General features: G+C 32.3%; 1 protein-coding gene across 1 annotated transcript; it reads right to left on the bottom strand.

Annotated features, from left to right (window-relative positions):
• Window positions 1-539: 539 nt before the first annotated feature.
• Window positions 540-7,395, bottom strand: LOC134261326 (INO80 complex subunit C-like). Its single transcript, XM_062743768.1, has 5 exons — window positions 7,240-7,395; window positions 5,267-5,422; window positions 2,431-2,539; window positions 1,978-2,045; window positions 540-1,209 (listed from the first exon to the last, which is right to left on the bottom strand). The coding sequence occupies exons 1-5, from the start codon at window positions 7,357-7,359 to the stop codon at window positions 1,078-1,080; spliced, it is 585 nt and encodes a 194-aa protein (XP_062599752.1). The 5' UTR covers window positions 7,360-7,395; the 3' UTR covers window positions 540-1,077.
• Between the last annotated feature and the right edge of the window lie 4,777 nt (window positions 7,396-12,172).

Genomic DNA, 12,172 nt, shown 5'->3' with positions numbered 1-12,172 from the left:
GAATCCGCGTGTAGAAAATTACGTGGATTTCTTAGACAGTCATTGTATGCCTTACATTTATATTGAGTACGCTTTGACAAATTTCCGCGGAAAATTTGTGACTGCGTACATAGTGTAAATTAATACCACGCGGAAAAAAATACTTCTACAGTAATTATCAATTTAACTCTATGCCAAATTGGTTTATCTTTATTTTTAAGCGCCCTAGGTCTGATTGATAGATCAGGGGCGTATACATGTGTATTGTTTTTGTAATGTCCGTCTGTTGTCAACTTTAACCTTCGCCATAACTTTTGAACAGTAGGTAATAGATACTTCATATTTGATATGCATGCTTCACTAATTAAGCTCTTTCAAATGACACCAAGGACAATGACCTTGTGACCTTGACTGTAACCTATATGCTAAAAATAGCTTTTTCAAACTTTGTTGTTGCCAGGCGCATAGCGTTTCACAAATACATCTTGCTTCATATGGTTTCTTTGCATTCACAAAGATACATAAAGACATGCTGACAATTTTAAGAAGTCAAATATCTTTTTATTCTTAAAATAGTAAAAGATTTTGCAGTGGTTGAATATGAATCTTGTGTTAACTTTTTAGACATGTTCATTTATAGAATATAATAGAAGATATCAACTGAAAAAAGAATTCTATACTCAAACACATGTGTATGACACAAATTACACCACTGAATAAAAAACTAAAACACTATAAAAGAGTTGATTTCACTAACACATGTTTACACAACAAGATTAGTTTACAAGCACGCAATAACAATGACACATTCTCATCTACTACACGTAAACAAAATGTCTTCATTCAAGACCTGTTCTTTTATCATTCAATCATTCCCTCTAATACTGTATTATTAATTGATTTTCTACACTGAAGTGAAAGTATTTCCCATTCATTTGATCTACATGTATACCTATTTGTTTTTATCTCCCGATTGGTTTTTTCTCTCTTTTTTTTGTAATTTAACCTCATGGTATGACTAATGTTGTACAGTATATTCAGAAAACTCCAGTAGTGTTCAGGGTCAACAATGGTACTGTCAGGGTAAGACAGTGGTTTTCAGGGGACTACAGTGGTGGCCCTACGTAAAGCCAAACACCCTGAGACTACGTCACTCGTCATCATTCTAATCCGGGAAAATTCCTCTCCTGTAGCATACCGCAGTTTTGTCTCTGGATCTGTATAGTAAGCCTAAATAACAATAATATATATTCTAAGTTAAACCAATAAAGTTTTGTTAACATATGTGTAACAAATTAAAATCATGTTTAAAAAACTATGGTGCTCCTCTTTTCTTGAATCTTTTCTCTTCATCATCATGGCAATATTTTCAAGGTATTTGTTCAATAGCCTTGCACAAAGCAATTGTAAAGAAACTTATATGATCCGAGATAGCTGCAGATCTGTAGTGTTATGGTTTTATATATTTGTCTTTGACCATAACGCTACAGATCCCGTAATGCAAAAGAGGTGCAATTTATGGCACATTTTTTGCGCACTTTTGGGGAGAATTTCTCCACTTTCCAGCATACCTTTCACTCCCTAATTCTTGGCACATTATTTAACTTATCTGTATATTTTATCCATCGCCAAACTCTTTATAAACGTCTCCACAAGTGATAAACTCACTTGATTAAAATTATTTGTTAGATTGCTGGAAATTCACTTCAAGCGAGTTTACTGCCTGTAGAGACAACTACAAATGGTTGGGAGGTGGATAAAATATACATATTGGCTACAGAATGTGTCTAGAATTAGGGAGTGAAAGGTAGTTGATTGACCAATGCTAGAAAGTGGAGAAATTCTCCCCAAAAGTGCGCAAAAAATATTGCGCTGTAAATTGCACCTTTTTTGCATTACGGGATCTGTAGCGTTATGGTCAAAGACAAATATATAAAACCATAATGCTACAGATCTGCAGCTAGATCTGAGACTAAGCAATATTAAAGAGCCACTTACGGGGAGTCCTGATATGTCTGAATATTTTTTGGCAGGTTTAAAGGAAGGTGGTGCATCAATGGAGCCATCTGTAGAAAATAAATAGTGCCAGCATCATATAGGCTATTTATTTATGTGGTATGGCTTACTTTATTGAGCCAAATTGAAATAAACTAAATATGTCTCATTTTTATTCTTCAGTTATATACAAGTCTGACTATTAACAACAAAATACTTCTTTCTGTCATTTGATCTAAAGGTTACATTATTTACTGTACCACGATAATCAATGATCATAGTTGAATAGCAAAATGGAATTACTTCTCTAAGTAGAAAATGGATTTAATAAAACACCTTGTAATTTTGTTTTCTGAGTTTCTTCATGAATGTTAATTTAAACTTGGACTTGGTATAATTTTGTCTTCCATCTGACATCATTAAAGTAAATTTAAACCCCATATAATTTGGTCTTACATGTAACATCATCAGGTTTCCATGGTAACATTTTCTCTGCTGTTACAATTTGTTTCAGATTCTTCCAAACTCTCGTTTTCTTACTCCCTGCATTTCCTTTGGTTGAATGCTAAAAAAAATGAAATCAGACTGATAGTTAAACATGATTATACAGCAGATCTGAATTGTGTTCTTATTCAACTATACATTATTAAACTTTGCCTTGACATCATGCTTTTGTTTTTATAACTGTATTAATGTTTACTTTTAGCAGGGACTTATATGCTATTATTAACCCCAAAATGGTCTTTAGTAAATGGAAAGGTATAAATTCGAGTAATATTCCTTTTATCAATATTAACAATACATATGTAATTCATTTTCCTTTAAATTTCACAATAAAAAAGAAAACATTGAAGACAAAACATCAAAATTTTTCTACAAAATTTTATTGCAACACAAGTCTCAAAGGCCGATTATGGAAACTATATGGTCAAAAGAATTTGATATCAACTGCTCAAATCAATGGCAAAAAGTACGAGGGGTTATCAAAAAGTTCGTGGACTGAGGCTATAAAATAATTACTATGAAGTATACGCTTTCAAATTTTATAAGAAACACAAAACAACAAAAAATAAAGAAATGTTGAAAATTTTAGCTTGATACGTTCATTATTACCCAAATTATTATAAAATAAAAACGACATTATATCATCACCCGGCGCCGTCGCCTTTTAGTTTTATGATGTGCGACAACGTCATTGTTTCTCAATGTCTGCTTCTTCTACCTCATACACTTATTTTGATGAGATTCCCTGGAGGTAAGTTAGGATTCAATCCGTCTTGTTTATGTGACTTTACAATACCATGAACAGCGGCTTTCAATACATATACTACTGCAAATGAATTTATACCATGGCAGAGATACTCGCTTGATTGTGCCAGCATATTTTGCCTTTTTGGAGTTCAATATCTACAACACACGATCAACGTCATTTTTTGACGTGATTAATTTTTCACACCTTGACGACAAATCGACATAAACTGTGCATTCCTTTTCTCTCTGAATCTATTTTGGCATTAAAAAACAAGTAATCTGGATGCATATTATTTCCCCTTAGCCAGTTTAAACATTTCCTAGGTGTATACCAGTTTTACCAGGGGCAAAACTTTATAGAATGTTGAAAAAGGAAACCCCTCCCCCCTTTTGACGTCATTTTCAAGGCAACATTTGTGCGGATACTCCATGTAAAATTTACGATTAAAATTTCATAGAACTTCCAAAATGAGGTAAAAAATTAATATTTTATGGAACAATAGTGTCCCAACACATCCCTGAATTAACGGGATTTCTGGATGTCAAATGTTTTTATCACAATAGTTTTTCTTAGTTACACTTAAGTCGAAAAAAAACGTCATTTTCGAGGTTGCGCCGCATGGACATACCATTGCTTACAAAAACATTACTATTTTATTAAAAAATAAAATTTATGATTTGTGATTTATTCTATTGATAGAAAAGATGATGATAATTAGATATTTTAAAATTCATTCATGTACCTAAAGCAGTTTTAATTTTATGGTGCTAGTCCACGAACTTTTTGATAGCCCCTCGTATATGAGGAAAAAATTAGAAAAATTCTTGAAAGATATTGATAAATACTGTCCAGTTTGTCCCAGTGAAGAGAATTCTAAACATCTGATCTTTGATTGCATTCAAGTTAAATCAATATGGAACAAAATCTCTGAAATCATAGGTATAGATATTAGTTGGAGAAATATTGTTGTTGGTTTTAGTCATGGTATCAACCAAAATACTTTTGTTTTGAATAATGTCTTATCATTTATTGCTTGTAAAATATTTGAATATAAAATGAAATGTAGAATTATGAAAAATAACATTACCAGTGAAGATATGTTAATTTTTTTGAAAAATGCTCTCATGAAATTCTATCTTGTGACTAAACGATCCCAAAGCATCTCATACAATTTTCACATTTTGAGATCTTTGGCATTAAACTTGTAATTATTGTTATAATATAATCTTTATGTGAGGTATATGAGGGTGACCTAACCCTCTATACATGTTGCTCAGGGATGTGTTGGACAGTGTTTTGTGTTCCCCTAGCAACATAAGGGTATCATTTTCTCTCTATATCTATACTTTGTCAATATACAAATTGATTACTTCATTTACTCTCTTGATTCAAATATTGTTACATTTTTCAAATACATATATTTTGCTATCCAATCTAGGGAGCCCCTGACACCCCTAGTGAGGGTTATTATAGGGGGACATCTGCGGATGTCATTGCCCCAAAGTTATCTTGTTATCATGTTTTCATTGAATAAAGTATTTTTTAAAAAAATTAAAAAATAAAAAAAAAACCAATATGGATTTTATTTTATATAATTTTTCACAAGACATCATTCAAAGATAGATCCCTGCTTTTAGCATCCCAAAACAATAACTGCTAGTCCAGTAATATATTATCTGACTGCAGTGATAAATTAGAGGGTGATAAGAAAATAACTTGTACAATGGAATAAATGTTAAATTTTTTTAGAGATTAAGATAAGAGTGTTCCAAGGACCCCCCCCTCCACACTTTATCATCATGGAAGACATAAAATTAAAATTAAATGTGTTATTAGTAAAGTTTGTGCTTTTCTTTCAAAAATTAATATAATGGTTCAAGCAAAAAAAAAAATCCACTTGTGAAATGGAAATAGGATCCTTCAAACCTCAAAGCTTTAATGATGAATGCATTTAATACCAAAACAGCCCTTCATTCAACTGATGTATATAATGTACCTTACTAATATTTACATGGAGAATAAAAAGAAAAGAAAACTTACAACAAATGTGGGGTCTTTAAAGATTGGTATCTTGTCCTGAGTCTCCGCAGACAATTTATCTTGACTCTCGATGATCACTTCCTCTGTCTCCACGGCAACAACGACTGTTTCCTCCCTCACCTCGACCTTCACAGGGGTGTGTACCTCTGGAGTTTTCTACAGATTAATTATGCACTTATTATGTCTCCTTATAAGATTGCTAGAACTTAACTATATTATTATATTATGTAAGACTTTTATTTCCATTCTTTATTCAAATAGAGAAATGGTTCTACATTATTGTAAAAGTGCTCTACAATATATATGACGTCTGTTTATTTCAATTACAAATATTTCAAACTTTTTGATTTACAAGTACAATTGTTGGCTATTTTACATTTGGAAATTTATATTATATCATGTATATATACTCGATTCTCATTATATCATGGGTTCCATTGTATCGCGGTATATTCCAAAAAATCAGATACAAAGCCCATAGCATTTTTGTGGATAAATTTAAACTATCTGTCAGTCCTCTGAATGTAAATTTTTGTGATGATAAAAAGAATGGAACATGCATCAGAAAAGTTTTTATTCAAATAAAACGTAATTTTTCAGATTCCCATTCCCGTTTTTATTTTATTTAGACCACTAAATTTATAATCTAGTAAAATCCATAATAAAGTTCACGTTTTGAAAGTCTTTAATTTGTATAAGGTCAGATAAAATTAATCTTTAGATTCTCATCCTTATAATTTGCTAAAAAATTGGGGCGGGTGGGCGGATTTTATTTCGAATTTTTATAATTGAAAATATCAAGAAATTTAGATGGACTTTTCGTACACAATTTTTCCTTATGTTAATGCCTATATGAATAGATTTGTGTGACTTCTCATAGGCCTTTCCCCCAAATACATTTTTAGTTTTGCCAACAAATCCTTCTGTTTAAAAATTTGTGTAAAATATCACAGATTTCCACCTTTCTCAAAATTTGATTGTTCTTGGGATTCTACATGTTTGACATTGAAGTAGGTCATATTTGCAAACTCTATAAAATATTTTACTGAAAAGCCTAGGCTTGAATAGTTTTAAAATTTAACATTTTCTTAACACTAATTATTCTCTAAATTCTGCCAACGATATTTTATTTATATATTTCTTTTATACAAAATCACATACAGTGCAGATCATTAAAACTTGACCAGGTGCATTTCCCTCATCAATTTTTACCTAGTAGTTTAAAGTCTCTTCAAAAACTTGCTTAAATCAAGATGTGTTTATGCTATTTTTTCTTCTCTGCCTTCTCTATGCTGACACATTATCTTTCCCTTTCATATCTTAACTGCTTTTATTGCCGATATTTCTCCATTCTTCACATGGCTCTTTTGCTATAAATAGTGACACACGACTTTTGATACAAACGGGAGATAACTCTTAAACTTTGATCCAAATTCTTACTGAATAAAAAGACATAAAAATATACTTTAAACTTACTCCCAAAAATCAAAATAAAAAACACCGGGGCGGGTAACTTTGAGAGGGGCGGGCGGGGATGAGAATCTAAAGATTAATTTATCCTGGCCTACTTTTGTTTACTTTTATGTAGAATTACATTGTAAAATTAAAAATAAGAATTGAAGTCCTTGTCAACCGCAAGTTTCCATGTTTTCCCATACCGCGATACTATGAGATTCTCCAATTTAGGAGGTAGACAAGACTTCCTGTTTTAAAAATAGACTACAAATTAAACGATGCAAGCTTGGGAAATAATTTGACACTAAAAAGTTAGGCCATAGTTTGGTTTATGAATATCATTTGATGAGAGTTAAAGAAAAAAATTGGAATTACACTTTTTATGCAAAAGTTTTAAGTACCGCGATATAATGAGACACCAGTATAAAAGTAACTGCATTTTGTAGTGCATGTTGGTTGTTACTGGACGAAAAAGGCCTCCGATCCATGCTGTACATGATAAAAAGCAAAAGCCATACCTTTGCTGCATGTTCACTGGACACTGAAGATGCCTTCTTTCGCTTTGTTGGGGTTGTTTCAGGACTGATATTTCTAGGAGGTTTAATCACTCTTTTACTTCGATTTGCAGCAGCACTCATTTTTTTAACAGGAAATCAAATTTGCACTATAAATATCTATTTCTTTTGTACGGAATAATTTTTTCCGCATTTTGCGGTGTATGATCAAATCGCCCCTTTTGTTATTCCAGACTTCCAGTTCCATTCAATGTATCATTGATATTTTTCCCGTCACAAGTATGCATGAAATGATCTACAGACAGTAGTTTATATCTTAGAAGTTCTGTGGGGCTTATTAACCATTGTTTACCTTCATTGAGAGAGAGAGAGAGAGAGAGAGAGAGAGAGAGAGAGAGAGAGAGAGAGAGAGAGAGAGAGAGAGATTTTATTAATTCTTCCATATGGCCGCGAATTAAAATTCGTTCGAATAAAAAATAACATGATAAAAAAAAATGAACACAATTAAATTTTAGACATGAATTTTTACACTCTCTACCATCGGCTCATACATTCACCTCTGTCATTGGCTCGCGTATATCACAGTGATAAACACGAGAAATAGTGCGTTTATTTTAATTCATTATAATTCAATTTCTATCCTTATGTCCGAGTTTTGAGATAGATATTTACTAAATAAATTCAGAACTATTAATTTAATTTGAAATAATCCTGCAAATATCACGTTTTATACGTTATGTCAAAAATCTTGACGTGAGCCCATTGCAGAGGTGTCGGAGAGAGGAACGTGAGCCCATTGCAGAGGTGTCGGAGAGAGGAACGAACGACAACTCTGCATGGGAGATTGGAATTTTTAAAGTAAAAATTGTGTGATTGAAGTAAACCAAGAAAAACAATTTAAATGATCGATTTATATAGTGACCGTGTTAAATCGGTAAATTTATTCTTTTGAACTGTATGGAAACATAACAAGAATTCTGTGAGCGGATGCTCATAAGTAATAAATTCTCGCTCTGATATGTGAAAACAGGAAATTTGTTACGCACAGATGCTCGGATAAACAGGAAATCAGATTCGTACAAAAAATGAATCACACCATATGGCTGGCCTTCACAAACTTAATAGAGTGTGCTAAAATTGCAGAACTTTTCATTTACATAAATTATGTATCTGCGATGAGCACTTGCGGAGAAAATGAAATTGCGACGAAAATTGCAATGGACAGACACATAGACATACATGTAAAGACAGCTAAACACACAAAGGAAAACAGAATACCCCCTCTCCCTCGTAGCGGGGTATATAATGACCAGAATTTTACAGCTAATAAAAATAGTATAGAATGAAACATGGAGATAACGAGCAGTATTCAAAATCAAAAGTTCATAAAACAATACAAAATAGGAGTAGAGCAAACACGGACCTCCAAAACATCAGAGGTGGGATCAGATGCCATTGAGGAGTGAGCATCCGGTCACACCCGCCGTGTGCTCCTCGTCATGATCGGGAAATATCGGAAAAAAATAATTATCTTAAAAACTATTTAACAGTTGATCAGTTTAACATTTTATCTGTATTTGATTTTTCACTCCTTCTTGATAAAATTCATACAACCTCCTATCTGAAATGACCCTTAATTACTTAATTGGACAGATCAGGGACTTTTTGTTTCAATTTTCCTGTCATTTTACGCCAAGAAAATCTGAACTTGCAAAATTGTCACCTGGAAATGACGCATGGAAGACGCCCTTCTACTAAAAACAGTTAGTCATTAAACTCGACATTGTCCAGATTCTTTACTTCCATTTCTATTTTGTGATATCCAAAATATTTTTATTTTACTCTGGTGGGATTTCTTAGCAGTACAGGGATTCCAGAGTCTCGTGTTGAACTCACAAACATCTCTTTTCTTTTTGAATATATGAAATCCTTCAAAACTCAAAGTCCCATGGGAGAATTATGGGATTTTCAGTCCCATCAACTATTCAACCTTTCTCCCATGGGAGAAAAAAATGTCAGATGCGATATTTTCTCCTTGTTCAAATGGGAAAAATCCCACGAATATTGACAATGAATCATTTTCACCAATAAATTGTACATCTTTAATAATTAAACGTAGAAATATATGATGAGTGATTTGTCATTGTCATTATTTATGAGACATGTTTCACAATGTATAGGAGAAAATGTCTGGTTGTCAATATTCGTGGGATTTATCCCTGTAATTGATGATGGGACTGAAAATCCAACCATTCTCCAATGGGATCTTAATTTTAGGATTTCATATCTTTAGAAGAGGAGATGTTTGTGAGTTCAACATGAGACTTTCGGTTACTAGTACTACTAAGAAATCCCAACATTTAGTGATATAAAAGTATTTTAGATATCACAATCAGAAAATGTGAGTAAAAGAGGCATAAAATCTCGAAAGTCAGTCTCTGCCTCATAGACGCAATGACTTTACCAATTCCTGCTAGATTCCATATCCATATATTGTATATTCCTGGCTAAATTCAGACAGACTGTAGTCATTTACCCCAGTAGAAGTTATCTCTCTTATCAGAGGGTTCAACCTGGGGCCCGTTTTACAAAAGAACTTACGACCAAAAACTTCAGGTTGTTGTACAATTCTGCAAAATCAATATTTTTATTTGAAAACGGTTGTGTAAAAATTTCTTACCACTTTCCTTTTAAAAAGTTTAAAATAATATACGATGTAATGTTAATTAAAAATTGTATGAAGAATTAAATTTGGTCTTAACGAGGCTCGGGGGAGGCAGCCATTTTTAGACTATTTTAATCTCCTTTAAAAGGAGAGCTCTATATAAAGATATAGAAATTGATCAAATTTTAAAACTAGAATCTTTGAATTTTTTCTTTGTCAAATGATAGTTCACAGCTAAAGATACCGTATCTTAAAAAATGAATTAAATCTGTTGGTTAATTTGGGATTTATTTGTTGACCCTCCAGCCTCCTTAAGTCGTAAGTCCTTTTTGTTAAACAGGCCCCAGGCAAAACTAAGCACTTTTATCAGAGGAATCTTATTAAAGGCTTAATTTTTAAATTTGCTGTACATGAATTGCAATAGCCAAGAATAAAAAATGAAAGATAATACTTTTTTTAGCTGACAATTATTGAGATATTTATTTATTGAGATTATTGACATAAATCCTTTTAAAAAAAGGGGGGGTAGTTTAGAATGCTTTTACATGTAAGTAATTCACATGTACTTGCTATAATGTAACAATTACACATTAACATGTACTATAAAGTAAAAATTCCTTTGCTTGAAACACAATTATATGGACAGATGGAACACCCTAAGGCTTAGAAAGGTCTTCAAATTTGCTTGAAGCCTGTATCAGCAATACATAAACTCAATACCCTAATTAAATATTGTTTTAATTTATATGTGTACAATGCATGCATATAGGCCTCAGCACCACAGATTTTTTTTTAGTTACAAAGCATTATATTTCCTTAATATTAAACTACTAGTTCACATAAACAATTATATAAATATTACAACATATTTAATGCTTCTTGTGAATATTACATATATTAATTTTCCTTTTATCTTCCTAAAATAAAAAAGAATTAAAAAAGAGTTTTTTTTATGAAAATCATTTTTTAGAGATAATTTTGAGTTAAGAAAAATGTCATGAATATATACATTTTGCCTTGCTTAGAATTTCTTTTATAACTACAAAAGAAGAGAAATAAGGGAGGTATAAGTATGGTAATGTAATACAAGTTCATTTTATAAAATAAACAATGACACTGTCGAATATATTATTATGCATTTCCAAAAGTTGAATTGTTATATGAATTGCCCCTTATATATGGGGGTTTCATTGAGTTTTGGGTTAATTGCCAGATGAAACAAGATGTGTTTGTGAAACACTATGCGCCCGGCAGCAACAAAGTTTAAAAAAGATATTATTAGCATATAAGTCACTGTCAAGGTCACAAGGTCATTGCCATTTTAATTTCAAAGAACTTAATTCGTGGAGTATGCATAACAAAAATGAAGTCTCTATCTCTCGTGATTCAAAAGTTATGGTGAAGGTTCAAAAAAGCTATTTTTATCATATAGGTCACAGTCAAAGTCACAAGGTCATTGACCTTGGTGTCATTTGAAAGAGATTCATTATTGGAGTAAGCATACCAAATATAAAGTCTGTAACTTTCATGTTTTAAAAGTTATGGTGAAGGTTAAAATTGGAAGACAAAAAAGCTATTTTTAGCATGTAGGTCATAGTCATGGTCACAAGGTCATTGACATTGGTATCATTGGATAGAACTTAATTAGTAAAGTACGCATACCAACTATGAAGTTTCTATCCTTAATGATTCAAAAGTTACGGTGAAGGTTAAAGTTTGCAGACAAACAAACAGACAGACAGACAGGACAAAAACAATAAACGCCCCGGATCTACTGATCCGGGCGCATAAAAAGATACTGTAGTTTATTATATACCTAATGTGTATCACTCAATTTTACTGTTGATTTTATGCAATCACGTGACGTCGTGATCCGACTTTCCGGATCACCATACTTTGGTTTTCTGAATCCATATCACCACTCTCTGAAACTGATGACGTAGTACGCAGAAATGTGACGTTATTTTTCTAGCGAGTTAACAGGTCCCTTGTTATTATGCTTTGTGCAATGGATTAATATTATACCATTGATCCCTAAAGTTTTTTTTAAATATATTTGGCCAGTTATAAGGGGGTATATAATAAATTTATCATTATAACAGTAACTTGATCCGAAGAGCCGCATCACGTCTCGTTGACAGCGCGGATCATCAGATCAAACTCGACGCTTCGCGTCTCTCGTTAGATATGATCCGCGCCTGTCAACTCGATGATACGACTTTCGGATCATGTTACTATTATAATAATAATAATAATATATATATATATATA

The sequence above is a fragment of the Saccostrea cucullata genome, unplaced genomic scaffold (assembly GCF_032062105.1).
Source record: "Saccostrea cucullata isolate Sc308-1 unplaced genomic scaffold, CSIRO_AGI_Scuc_v1 ctg356, whole genome shotgun sequence".
NCBI lineage: Eukaryota > Metazoa > Mollusca > Bivalvia > Ostreida > Ostreidae > Saccostrea > Saccostrea cuccullata.
This window is presented reverse-complemented; position numbering and strand designations above follow the sequence as displayed.

What these genes read in the sequence shown, in the direction of transcription:
- LOC134261326 (XM_062743768.1), bottom strand. Translation starts at nt 7,359, where the DNA reads ATGAGTGCTGCTGCAAATCGAAGTAAAAGAGTGATTAAACCTCCTAGA. An exon ending in CCAGTGAACATGCAGCAAAG is followed by an intron (nt 5,423 to 7,239) that starts GTATGGCTTTTG and finishes ATTAATCTGTAG; the next exon opens with AAAACTCCAGAGGTACACAC. An exon ending in CAGACATATCAGGACTCCCC is followed by an intron (nt 1,210 to 1,977) that starts GTAAGTGGCTCT and finishes ATTGTTATTTAG; the next exon opens with GCTTACTATACAGATCCAGA.